This window comes from Schistocerca cancellata, chromosome 4 (assembly GCF_023864275.1).
Source record: "Schistocerca cancellata isolate TAMUIC-IGC-003103 chromosome 4, iqSchCanc2.1, whole genome shotgun sequence".
Taxonomy (NCBI): Eukaryota; Metazoa; Arthropoda; class Insecta; order Orthoptera; family Acrididae; genus Schistocerca; species Schistocerca cancellata.
The window spans coordinates 715,536,935-715,551,845 of record NC_064629.1 but is presented as its reverse complement, the minus strand read 5'-3'; the positions used below and the strand labels follow the sequence as shown (position 1 = coordinate 715,551,845).

At 34.9% G+C, this 14,911-nt stretch overlaps 1 protein-coding gene across 1 annotated transcript in view; it reads right to left on the bottom strand.

Moving 5' to 3' along the window:
• LOC126183730 (probable nuclear hormone receptor HR3) overlaps positions 1 to 14,911 on the bottom strand; it is a 424,291-nt gene that overhangs the window by 28,134 nt on the left and 381,246 nt on the right. Inside the window, exons 6-7 of the mRNA XM_049925936.1 lie at positions 7,649 to 7,788; positions 2,285 to 2,417 (exon numbers count right to left, since the gene is read on the bottom strand). Of these exons, the coding sequence (XP_049781893.1) occupies positions 2,285 to 2,417; positions 7,649 to 7,788 (273 nt within the window). The remainder of the gene's footprint in view (positions 1 to 2,284; positions 2,418 to 7,648; positions 7,789 to 14,911) is intronic.

The window sequence follows — 14,911 nt, the reverse complement described above, 5'->3', positions numbered from 1 at the left end:
AAGTTAACAAGAAACGTTAATATGAAGAACGTTGTAAAGAACTGCCCACTTGTGGAAAATGATGTAACTATGTCAAACAAATAACTGAAAATGCAACATACTGCCCTCTCTTGAAAGCCATATGAAAAGGAACTTCAAAATTCAATTATATTTAGGAATAAGTAACAAGAAGTTAAATGGTCTTCTGATCACTGTATTTGAAGATCTAGTAACCTAAAAATTTCTTAAAGTAACTTTCTTGAAATGTTCAAGAAAATCTTTCTAATTAAAACCATACAAGTATATAACAAAATGACTACTGGACTTAAACTTTTTAATTCAAAGTATAATAATTTTTAGAAACAGGAAAAAGCAACTTCACAATGAACTAAAATATAACAGAAATAGGTATTTCATTCAGTATGTTAGAGGTTATCAAGTTGTGAAGGCAGCCACACAAAGGGCTAACAATTTTATTTTGAAACATAAAAGTAAGACAATGGCAGTGTGGTCTTTTGTCAAATCAGAGATAGGTATTACAGTTAGTAGTCATAAAATACCTAGGATTAGACATGATGATAGCCTTATTATAAAGCCAGCTCAAATATCAGAGTGTTTAAATGAATTCTTCATAAATGTAGCATAATACCAGAGTAAATTGTATACTTCCTCAACTTCACCAAGAAGCTCAGTATCTTACAGATTTAAAAAAAAAGTTTTGATAAAGGATGGGGTAAATATTATACTAGCATAAAAAAAATTGTTGGATGTGACAGGATACACAATAATGTGATTAAAACAGTACATCATATAATAGCACCTCCGCTAAATCAAATAATCAACCAACAGGGATGCTTTCCTGATGTGTTGAAGTATACAATCTGGATGTGGTGAACAACTTTACTGAAAACATAAACAGAGGATTAGATTAGAGGAGGAAAGTTTGCAGATATCTTCCGGAATCTTACAAAAGCCTTGGATTCGGTAAACCATACCTTGCTTATCTATAAATAAAGCAAATATGGGCTTATGCATAATGTTTTGCAGTACACAAGAAAAGGGTGACTCAATTCAAATGCTGTGAATTCTTACTCTAAATGGGTGTTTCAATTACTGTATCATAAGGTGTGCCTCAAGGCTCCATTCCAGAGCCCATTCTTTTCTTACTCTGTGTAAATGACTTACTCACAAAAATAAGTGTCCCATCAGTTCTATTTACAGATGATAATTCTGTTTTTATTTAAGCTGATGATGCTGAAAAAACTCTGAGCTCTATTGTGAACACACCCTATACCCTAGAAAACTGATACTAGTTAAATGGGTTGGAACTGAACATTGCAAAAACCTGTATGTTACATCTCAAAACAAAAAATTTAAGATGTGTGGAACTTGAAATGCAGTAGAACAATCAAGTTATAGAAGATGTTGATATACTCAAAATCCTCAGAATGAAAGTGGACAAGATCTTAAGCTCAAATACACATGTTGACATCCTATCACATAAATTAAACAGCTTTGCATTTTAAATGCAAATACTAGGAAATTTTACTGGCATGTGTACAAAAAAATAGCATATCATAGTTATTTTGAATCTGTTATTAGGTATGGTCTAGTTTTCTGGAGAAGTTTAAGCACTGTGTCTCAGATACTGAAACTGCAGAAGAAAACTGTCAGATACATATGTATTGCACAGCAAAAAGAATCTTGTCATCCATTATTTTGGAAAGAAGAAACCTGATAGTTCCATTCCTACACATTATTATATCCTACAGAGCACATAACTATTATTTGATGAGAATCAGTTTAGCTGCACTTATAAAATGAGAAAGAAAGGGAATTTTATGGTTCTTAGACAACTGAAATTATATGCACAGTCTCTGGGGATGAAAATATGCAATAAGTTAATAGTCAAAAATATAATTATGATAAAGCCAGATCATCTAAAAACAAGGTGGTCGGAGATTTTGTGGGTGGAACATTACTATTTGGTAGAAGAATTCATGAAGGAAAACTGATACTTGAGCTAACTATTAGATATTTTCTCTAACATAACTTTATTATTATTATTATTATTAGTATTATTATTATTATTATTATTATTATTATATTGTTGTTAGCATTAGTTCTCTGTTTGTGGTGAAATTTTACTACAAATATTTGAGATGTCTCCAGTACATGAATAAATGAGATTGATTATGTATGTTATGAGACTAATAAACCGCAACTGAAAATACCAACAGCCTGTACAAAAATTAAGAAACTTGCATTGAGAGTAGTAGAAATGCTATTGACTAAGTATTCTTACCTGCTTTAAGAAGCACAATTTGATCATCCTGTGAGAGTTTCATAAAACCAGGCACCATTTTTGCAAATTCAATGATTTGCTGAATAACTGTTGTTAATTTCTGAGCACACTCTAGCCACAGTTCCTCATGTGCCTGTGTAAAGTAATTGAAAACAAAAAAATGTAAACAGTAATAGGTAACACATACTGAAGGCACTAACAAAAAAGAATGAAAAAATTTCCCAATAAATGTTCGACCAATATTATAGGCATTAGATTTCAATCTTCCATCTGTCACTTACTCAAATTTTACTTCAATTTCTTTAGAACAGAAGTTTAGATTATTTTGTTTTTTATTGTTGGCCAAATGTATTCACTATGACTATCAAAATAGACTATAGCTTCCAAAAGGAAAGAAACATTTCTCCAGGGCTGTAACAGAGACAGCAGATGAAACAAACTGAGTAGTAACAGGGAAAAAGACTTCTGTTAAGTCACACTGCACACCACGACAGATCCGACATGCCAACGTAAGTACAATAAGTGGTGACTCATGAGTATACATTCTGGGTGTTCACAAATTTTTAGATGCAGATAAATTTGACAGTGTGAAATTAATAGCATCTGATATATTAAAGTTGTGCTTATGAACAAGTTTATGCAACCACAGGCACTGCAAATAATAACAACAACAGTAATAATAACAAAAGTAATAATAATAATAGTAATAATAACAACAGTAATAATAATAACAATAATAAGATGCATAGCTTATCTGACAAAATAAAGAATTGTTTTTGTGGAATTTTGTTGTTTTGTACATAATTAAGTACAGTTCAAGGCAACAAATAAAAAGTGTAAGCTTTCACAACTCTCCATTTTGTATTTTTGTGTAAGTGGGAGTTTTCATGCTTTTCCATTTTTTTCGGACAAACGTGTAAGATCCCTAACAGATGCATTAGTTCATGAATTAACTTCCAGGCTGAAAGTCAGATATTCTTATGCTGCATCCACACAAGTTGTGCTAACTGTACACTTCCTTGTTAAATATTCTCTTGTAGTTATGCTTATTTGATTTCATCACTCTCTCAGTCAAAAGATCTATTCTCGGAGGCCCTAGTTCCTTTTCACTCTCTCAGTCAAAAGATCTATTCTCGGAGGCCCTAGTTCCTTTGTGGCTAACTTTTCCTGGTAATTTATTTTTCTGTCCCCAGAATGAAATTTTCACTTTGCAGTGGAGTGTGTGCTGATGTCAAACTTCCTGGTGGATTAAAGCTGTGTGCCGGACCGAGACACAAACTTGGGACCTTTGCCTTTTGTGGGAAAGAGCTCAACCAACTGATCTACCCAAGCATGACTCACAACCCATCCTCACAGCTTCACTTTTCTGTTAGCATTTAAAATAGATTCACCATAGTTCATGTTTACATTGCACACAAATGCTAATTCCCGCACAGTAAATAACCAACTGCAAACATGAAGTGCCATTTATGAAAATGATTAAACTCAAGTAGTAATGTCTACAAACATGTCACTTGACTAGAATGCAAATGGGACACTGAGATCAATAAGGGCCTAAAGCACACCACTGTTGATCCCAAATTTAAGTGAGTATCAGAGAAGCCAGTGATACAACTTTTTGTGAATTTTCATACACACAGTGTGGGCCCACAGCACAGATAAACCTTACTCACCGTAAGATCAACAGATATCAGAAGCACAAATAAATGGTACAATCCCACAATCAATGGTGATGTGATTTAGGCCCTTATGATTCACAGTGTCTCAAATGGATTACTGTACAATAAAATTCATAACCGAATATACTATAACTCACTCAGAAACCCACAAAATACGTTTACTGTCAGTACAACTTTAACATATACTTATGTATGATCTAATTTTACTATATAGTGAGTGAATTAATGCATCTGAGGAGTGTGCTATCATCTAGCAGGATTTATGCCAAGTGAACGTGGATAAAAGTCTGCTGCAGTGTGCTACCACCTGGTGGCACTGGCATAAACTTCTAGTCAAGTGGCAAGGGCTAGCTGTGCACATCGCAAACTGTGCATGTTGTTTATCAAACCTGTATGTATTTGAACTATAAGGCAATTATGTCATGTGAGCCACACATGGGCAAAATCTGCTTAAAACATGCATAACTGAAGGTGTGCTCGCAACCCTGATGCCAAGTTTCATGGAATGTAGAGGAGCAGTAGCATGGTCAATTTAAGTTCTGTATCTTTCAGATTACAGCGTCTATGTTATGTCTAACAGGATTCAAAGAAAAATAACCAATAAATCCACAAGGCATTAAGAGTTAATGTGTTTATATGCTTTCATGCACTCTTACTTGCAAAGGTTTTCAGGAATTTAGTTCATAACATGGAAAACACAGCACCTCTAACAGACTGTGAGATTGCATCATAGTCAGTTTTGTATGAATAACGGTCTTGAGGGACTCATGAAAGAGAGAGATCAAAATCAACTACTGCATTTCCCCATGCAGAGAAGAATCAGCATATTGAAGCTTGGGATTAGTGTTTATTTTATTTAAAGGAAAATACACATTTTTCTCAAATTTCCAGTTCCTAAATTAAGTTAAAAATGTATTTAAACAACCTATGAATCTAAAATTTCTACAAGGCCAAATATCACTATATTAACAATTACATTATTATGTGTATGATGGTAATCTTATCAGTTTGGAATATTCAGTACAAAGTACAGTATGTGTCAACTGTCCTAAACATTTTACTTAATTCCCATTTTTCTTTCATTATCTTCTTTTTTGCTTACATCATTTGAACCACTGCACAGTACTATATAGCCTTCTGAAAATAAACTTATTACATCTGTGGATCATGCTTGTTCACATATTTCAGAGAGAGATGTGTGAGGCTTTATGAAGACACTTGCATTTACAGTGAATCGTTTGTGAAGAAGAGAGTAAATCCATGACCATAACCCTCTCCCGTTACAATTACTTTCTTCTTCTGCTCAAGATTTTTACTGTTTTCAGATTGTACACTTGTATAATTATCACCAACACATACATTTTCCAGAACAGTACTTACATGGTTTTATGGTTTTCAACTAAGCCTAGAACTTCAAATTTATTTAAAAGTAAAATAATGTCATGCTTCTGAAATTTAACTGAGGTTTTAGCAGAAACAAAATCAGACTTATCATTGTGAGAATTCATTTCATTGAGATCTGATGACATCAATGGATTCTCAGGCACACCAATAGTATACAGGTGCTGATCATTTAGATCATGCAACTATTTTTCAAGATCGTCAATTATTTCACTTCGCAATTCTAAGTCTAATATTTCTACCAATGTTCAGTTTCCATGATACACAATGCACATTACCAGGTCACCGTTTCATTCAGGTATTTAAGGTTCACTCCTGCACAGTTTTCATGCAGCCAGAAGTCTCACTGTGCAGAAGAAACTATACACCACAGTTTAAATAAAAACAGATAAATATTTACATAGGTCCTAGCAAGAATGATTTTACAGCTAATACTAACCACCTCAAATATATTTTTATGTTTATTATTATGACTGTAATAGCATGTGTTTAAATGTTGGTCTTTATCATTGAAACAGGCTATGAACTTAATTTTATCTGTAATCACAGTGAAGGCCTGTGTTATATAGCATTTTGTGTCTGGGAGTCTGTGTATTCCTGTATACATCTTTTTAATTTTTGCAACAGATGAAAGTCCAGAGAGAATTAAATCTGGTAAGTGTGAAGCCAGTTTTGTGCTTTTGTATATCTCAGCCAAAGAATTTCATTAAGAGAACACTGCAGTTGTGCTTTTAAGAGAAAACTGTCTCTTGGTACTGAAGCAAATGGTATATTTTCACATTAACATTCTCTTTGTAGCTCATGGTGTTTCATAAAGTTCTGTGTTGGGAACTTCCTCGCTCATATTTTATGTTCGCATTAATGACTTGCATAGTACTAAGCCATAAAAATCCACATTGCATGGGAGGATCAGAGGCACTAATTGAGTAAAGTGATAAATATCTCATCATTTCCAGTACATGGTTCAAACCTAGGGAATTATAAACTAGTCATTCTAAAACTGAAAATAAATCTTTTGTTCTATGAAATAATGATAATTACAGTACTTTAGCTAAATATGTTCTTATTCATCATGACCCAGAATTAACAGGGAGTAATCATACTAACTAAATATGTAAAAAGTTAGTTGAAGACCTCCAATCATCATGTAAAGTTATGACTTTTACAAATACCAGGGTAGTTAAGGGCAGTTCTTAGGAGTGAAGAACATGAAACCTGTACATGATATTTTAAGATTATACTGACAATTTGATATTTAAATCTCTGTTTATACTCAGTTTGTTTGGTTCATGCCAACGTAAAACAGTAGGAGTTGACTGACAGTCCATACATAAGTGTGACAAGCACCTAAGGCAGGTAATGAATATCCCAGTCATCATCAGAAACAAACATAAAACTGTTACATAAGAACAAAACTATTCAACATAGTGCCACTGCAAACATGCAATGTGTCACTGAATGCTTTCATAAATTCAGTACAGTGGTAATTACACAAAAAGTACTTTCCACAAGAGGTTAGCAGACTGGACTCACATTCGAGAGAATGATGGTTCAATCCCGCATCTGTTCATACTGATTTAGGTTTTCCATGATTTCCCTAAATCACTTCAGGGAAATGCCGGGATGGTTCCTTTTGAAAGTGCATGGCCAACTTGCTTGCCCATCCTTCCCTAATCCGATGGTTTGGTTCCCCCCTCCGAATCAACCAACCAACTTTCCACAAGATAAAGATATGTGACAAAGATAATCTTATCTGTTAATACAACTGTCACTGAAATTGATTAATATTATTGCTTCATTTCTTGATGTTTATGCTTTGTTGCACTGTTAACTTACTTTATAACTAATAAACAAATAAACCTAAAATACAATACTTTCCGGCAGATTAAAACTGTGTGCCAGACTGAGACTCAAACTCAGGACCTCTGCCTTTCATGGGCAAGTGCTCTACCACCTGAGCTACTCAAGCACGACTCATGCCCCATCCTCGCAGCTTTACTTCCGCCAGTACCTCATCTCCTACTTTCCAAACTTCACAGAAGCTCTCCTGTGGGCAAAGGCAAAGGCAAAAGTCCCAAGTTCAAGTCTCAGCCAGGCACACAGTTTTAATCTGCCAGGAAGTTTCATATCAGTGCAACTCTGCTGCAGAGTGAAAATCTCATTCTGGAACCGTAAAATATTATACATAAAAATCAGACTACACCCACTTTGAATTGTCAACATAAAATTTTAATCACTATCATTATTATAGACTGATAAAGAATAAAAATATCATAATACTTACCATGTTTTTGTAATACATTATTTTTGACATATCCTGTGGCTTTCGGAACATTTCATGGATATGTTCTATAGTGTATAAACATGTTCTCGCATGTGCATCTGCTATCGTCTTGCTTAGCAACTCTGAGATCTGGGCAGGATCTGTAAATAGTTAAAGAAAAATATGTATTTTCTGAAGCACACTATCCTATGTAGATATTAATTCTTAAAACTACCAGTTTCACAGTTACAATCAAACAAGAAAGTAGAATGTTATATAATTATTATGAGTGAAAACATGTTGTCAGTACAGTTCTACAATTTATTATATGAGAGATTCATTTCATGTCAACAATGTTATAATTTTTCATACAAATCTGAACTTCAATCTGAAGCCATTTCATTTGTTATTTATGGAAGTATATTAAATTATTATTGTTGGAAATAAAGATAAATACAGAACATATTCCAATGTTTTGCATGAAAACTGATAAACTTTAAAAGAAAAAATCCTCAACAGAAAACCTGAACTTAACTAAGTAAGGACAAGTCAACCAAAATTACTCTTAGTTTTATTTCCTCAGAAGAGTGTACAATGTAGGAAACATCTCTACTCATAATCAAACACACTGATAAAAAATACTCATTTCTATTACATTGCTTTCATTATTAGTTCCTGTAAAATCAGTGTTAAACCAGCTTGGAAATAAGTATAGTTTCATTAACGGCCTTCTGCATTCAAGGAATATTTGCTGTACATTTAGAGTAGAGGAAGATTATTATTCAGTGACTTTAATGGTTCGTTAGAGAGAATACAAGCTCAAATTATAGAAGGATAGAGAAGAAAACCAACCATGTGTGTGTATTTTCCCTCAGAGGAACTACAACTGCATTCACCTTAATTCAGTTTGGGAAACTTAAATCTGGATGGAATGAGAGGGATTCCAACCCAACTTCCCCTTTATGCAAGTCCAATGTCCAATGTTTTAATCATTACACCACTCTGCTCAGTTAATAAAGAAGAGACTTTTTTTAGAGTGTGACCATTTCAAAGTTTATTAAATATTGAAATATGGTAGAGATTAGAGATTGACTAACTGGGAAAAATGTACATTATCTTCATTATACTCTAAATAAGAAGTGTAACACTGTTAAATAAGTACTTGCACAAACAGATATTTCTAAAAGCATTGCAGTGTAGCCTCTTCTTTGGACAAAGTAAGTGCTCTTTATTTTAAAATCATTGTTCGTGAAAACATAGGCCATAAAGGAAACTTCATGTTATCTTGGCAGTCACTGTTGGTGAAGGAGGAAAAATTCATTTTCTTGAGAAGAATGTGATGAATTTTGTGTCAGCAAGACATTGTATGGCCCATATGAAGAAATATACCTTATGACATTTTCAGTGAATCACTGCAAGTCTTTCAAATTGATGTCGCATCAGTGAGCATTGTCTACTTATGCAGATAGTTTCTAGTTACACTTCATTACAGGGTGCTACCAGTCATTAAGAAACAAACCTTAGGCTTCAATGTTAATATTTATAATTTTTAACTAACAAATGATAATAAAAATTCACATTTAATTTCCACTGAAACAAAATGATTTACCAACTCAGTGTTTACTATAAATACCACAGTGATTTTCTAGGCATAAGCCTACTCAAGGTAAATTATGATTTTCTGCTTTTGAGAGTTAAGTAATTCCACATTGCCAGTTACTCACATGAGGCAAGGTGAGGCTATGGTTTTGCTTTTAAGAAAGAGGAAAGAAGATTATGATTTAATGTTTCATCAATGCCAACAATGTTAGAATTGGAGTATAAGATCATATTGGACAATAGTGGTGCAGAAAATTGGCAAGTACCTTTTCAAATGAACCATGTTAGCATTTGTGTTAAGTGTTTAACAGAAGCCATAAAATTATCATATGAGAATTTCATCTCCGCCCTTTCGGAATGTGAGCTAAGTAGCCATTGTAACATCTTATTTGATAATATAACTTCCAGTCTAATCCATGGTGACCTTTAAGACACAACAAATTGCCACAAGTAGAAGTCACATTGTCAGGATAAATCTTAAGACCAAATGTGTGAAATCCAAACAGTTGGATACTACCCAGACACTTAACAACTGAACAAAAAAGTGTTGATTTCAACAAATCATTAGTGTTACAGGTATTAGACATGGTGATTATATTTTTGTCTAAAATCTAGTAATTCCTGAAAGATAAACATTTCAAGTTTTGTTGACAGTAGTGATAGCCAGTAAAAGACGACATTGCACCTACTACTCAACTTTTAGTGAAGTGAAGCTTTGCATTGGAATGGCAGTAAAAGCTGAAAGTACTGAATCACAGCTATCACAAAGCTATATAATGTCATGGAATATCAACATAATTCCTTCATGGTGAATGCTTTCTGTGCATCATAACTTCCTTGATTTTTCTTCTTTGATGAATTAACAGACAATGGATATCCTTGTCTGAACATGTTACAATGGTAGATAATATGTAAAATATAGGAAGGTTCATTTGAGTTTACAGCACAATTTGCTGTGGCGTGAAAAGCTTATTGTGCAAACTGCTCTTTGGTTATGGCTAAACCATTCTCAGTCATATATTTTCACTCAGGTATGCAGGAAGTATCAGGGAGAAATTTAAATGTTAGAGGCAATGCCAGACTCAGGGTTTAAGTCAATCAATGGAGTTTGCTTGGATAATCCAACTCATAAGAAACTTTCCCTTGGAAAATATATTCTTCATACTTAAATCTATGTTCTGAATATAAAGCTATTGTGATTAATATAAAGCTATTGTGATTAATATACTGTAATCTTTTTATACATAAGTGTGCCAGCAGCAGTTCCCGTTAAGTTCTTGTTACCTTATTTAAAGACTGTGAGGTGTGATCAGGACAGAAGGAAGGAAGATTGGGTTCAACATTCTGTCAACATTGAGGTCATTATAGACAGAGGTGTGATCAGTCAGTAGCTCTCTTGTCATGGTCCAATGTCAACATAATAATGGAAAAGAGTTTATAATATTATTAAAAATATGAAAGAAAATAAATAATGAGAAATGAATAACAATATGTTTCATTTAAATGAATAGGATTACTTTGGTCCTACTGGACAATGATGCCAATTTTCTACTACTGCCTTCAAGAAAAGCTGTCTATACAGAAGTTAATTCTTTTATAATTAAACTTACTGAAGTTTATGCAACTTGTGTAACAAAATGTGTAAATGATGGGAGAGGACATAGTTCATCATGAATTGGTTGAATATATGAAAAAATTTAATAGTATTACTCATTAAAAGAAAGGAGTGGACAAGTTACCATGAAGGTATTAAAAGAGAATGCTGACAATTAGATGAGTAGAAACAGTTCTAACTGGAGACTGCTCCTCACATACAGAATTTCTAGTCATTAGTAGTGGAAAGTGATGATATGAACACCATGCAGATTTGCTAATATTACAAACAACATGGGCACAAGCGGAAGTAACAACTATATGCACAGAATTCCTTTGTGACTCTTCAGTTGTTTCACATGTGATGAACACCCCTTCTACACATTCAAACAATGCTTTTTCTGTTGTCAACACATTTTACAGCATAAAATGTTTTTGCTATAAGGATACATGGATTTTCAGCTCTACAGGGTGATTCTATAGATGATGTTTCAAACTTTCAGAGATGATGGACAAGGGTCTGTGGGTCAAATTAAGGTAAGAGGCCTTGGTCCAGAAATAACTCAGTCAGAAGTTAAGTGAAAATCATTCTGAGACCTCTGACAGTGGAATACATGTGGACTGCTGGTGCTATTGTAAAATGTAAACTTTCATGAGTGGAAATGTCACAATTAATAAAATGCTCCAGACTATTATGCCATGGTCCAATGGATTTCACATATACACCCTACATTTTGTCCCTATCTCTGGAGGACATATTCAAGGAGGATCATAGCTTCTTTGAGTGTCTGATTCACATCCTGGCTCACTGCTGACTGCAGCAAAATTCCATTTATTTGTGCTTCTGCACAGTAGCGTGACTTCACAAGTTTCTTCCTGTGGCTGAAGAAGATATGTACCAGTCTTCCACCATGGAGTGATAGCAACAGCAGGCAATGACAGTCGACAACAGCCAATTGCACTCATATATTCAAAACACATGACATCACATCACTGTGCAAAAACATGTGTAAATGGAATTTTGTAGCAGTCATTAGCAAGCCAAGGAGTGAATCAGACACTCAAAGAAGCTAAAGTCCCCCTTGAATATGTCCTCTGTGGATGGGGATTAATTGTTGGGTTTAAATGTGAAATCCATTCAACCATGGCACAACAGCACAGAACATTTTATTATTTGTGTACTGGTACTACTGTTGCCAAGATTTTAGGATAGGTAACTTTCATAGGTGGAGAGGTGGTAGTATGGGCCAAAAAATGAAAAATGTCGATAAAATATGGGCTAAAAAATGCTTATCTCAAGAGCTATGGGCAACTGTATGTAGAAGGGATGCATTTCACAGTGGTGAAGATGGAAAACACCCATAACTCATAAGGTGTGCATTTTAAAACCTGTGTTACTAGACATTTTTTTCTTTTTTGGTCTATACTACCACCTCTGAATATGGCCTACCCTACAGTATTAGCAACAACAGTAAGAGTAGCCTACAACAGTGCCAGTACATGTAATTCCACTGTAACAAGATATCATGATTATTTTTGTTTATAACCTTTGACTCAGTCATTGCCCAACTGTGGTCTCTTACATCAAATTGATACATTTATGTTTGTCCACCATCCCTGAAAGTTTGTATCGTCATCATCATCATGGAATCATCCTGTATATATGAAATATGTGGCGTCGGAAGTTTGCATGGGGTTATGTTTTTCTATATTGAGTGAAGATATTCTGAAAGTTTTATAAACAACTAATAAATATAATCAGTGAAATGTGAAGAATATTTAATTCTCTAGTATTTGTGAACACTGTGAGCACTGATTAAATGTCTCAACATAATGGCATGCAGTGAAAGGAGAAATTGATGTTTTCCCATGTATTTTTCCTCCATGCAGTTCACATGCAACACCACAAAGCATCAAAAATGATTCTGGAAATTAATGGCCAACAAGGTATTAACCAACTATATCTTACACATGTTCAATGAATGATAAGCCAGGTATTCATGCAGACCATAAAAAACACATTTTCCACACAGAATTCATATGCAATGCTGCAGCTTGAGACATTTGCAGTTTTTATACAACCGCACCCAACAAAATGATGTGAACCATTGTCAGATCTAAAAAATGATGCAAACAGGCCCACATTTGTCACAGTGCTCCTCACTGAATCATCACTGTGGACAAAACTGTACATCTGTTACAGCCAGAGAGACAAGCTGGCAGCCATCCTGTGCTGTGGCCACATTGTATAGTGAGTACCGAGATTAGTGCTATGTATGATCTCCTTCTATGTAGTGGTTACACATGCATTACTGTTTATAAACATGACATATATAAGAGAAAATGTCACAATATGGTATTGTAAAACAACCATTCCACATAGTTTGAACTTGCATGCTGATTTGTACCATTCAGTGATGACTAAGCATACTAACATTTGGTTCCATATTTCCACTTTATTTAATGAGACTGGCATAAAACTAATCTGCAGGGCCTACATTTATGCCATATCCATGTAGTCTTAATTGATACACAAGTCTACATATTCTTTCCAAGCCTGGTTTCACTTGAGTCAGTCTTTCTTGATGTTATACCTCTCACAATGATTAGTGTACATGAAATGATCTGAGTTCATTACAAGTGAAAGCTGTTTTGTTAGTAGATATTTTGGTATGGCTCATGATCATGATCTTTATTTCTTTGACACCAAGTATTTTCCATGGGTCTCTCTTTTCAGTTTGTATTAATGTAGTCTCACATTCTGCCTGTGTTATCACATTTCTACTATTTATCTACTAATCACTTTTTCACTTCGAATATTTCATGCAGTTTCAATTTGCTGTCATTCCACCCTCCACTTCGTGCTACCCCACTCTCAGATGTTGCCTACCAGTTTCGTCTATATGATTAGGAGGCTGGGGCAACTTCATGAATCTTAGTCACATGTCATAGTTTCAGCCAGCTGTTGTCTTATCTGTGTTTAATATCATCATAATTTTCATTTGCTACATTCTGTTTGTCTCTTTCAGGTTACATGACCTGCATTTTCCAGCTCTCTCTCCCTCCCTCTCTCTAAAATATCATTAATTGAACAAATGTAGTTGTAAATATGCTTCTGTCATGCACATATAACTTAGTGTTGAACTTAAGTCTTTGAAATGCTCATGCCCAGAGTAAGTTAATATTGTGTAGTTTCCTTGTAAGTAAACATTTGCGGTTTTCATTATGACTATTCTATTCTCAGAATTGATCACAAATTTTGTATGCTGTCATAGATATACACAACTGGCCATTAAAATTACTACACCAAGAAGAAATGCAGATGAGAAACGGGTATTCATTGAACAAATATATTATACTAGAACTGGCATATGATTACATTTTCACACAGTTTGGGCACATAGATCCTGAGGAATCAGTACCCAGAACAACCACCTCTGTCCATAATAAAGGCCTTGATACACCTGGGTATTGAGTCAAACAGAGCTTGGATGGCGTATACAGGTACAACTGCACATGCAGCTTCAACACGATACCACAGTTCATCAAGAGTAGTGACTGGCGTATTGTGATGAGCCAGTTGCTCGGCCACCATTGACCAGACGTTGTCAGTTGGTGAGAGATCTGGAGAATGTGCTGGCTAGGGCAGCAGTCTAACATTTTCTGTATCCAGAAAGGCCCGTACAGGACCTTCAACATGCAGTCGTGCATTATCCTGCTGAAATGTAGGGTTTTGCAGGGACTGAGTGAAGGGTAGAGCCATGGGTCGGAACACATCTGAAATGTAACGTCCACTGTTCAAAGTGCCGTCAGTGCGAACAAGAGGTGACCGAGACGTGTAACCAAGGCACCCCATACTGTCACACCAGGTGATACGCCAGTATGGCGATGATGAATACATGCTTCCAATGCGTATTCACAGCGTTGTTGCCATACACGGATGCGACCACTATGATGCTGTAAACAGAACCTGGATTCAAACGAAAAAATGACATTTTGCCATTCGTGCACCCAGGTTCGCCATTGAGTACACCGTCACAAGCACTCCTGTCTGTGATGCAGTGTCAAGGGTAACCACAGCCATGGTCTCCA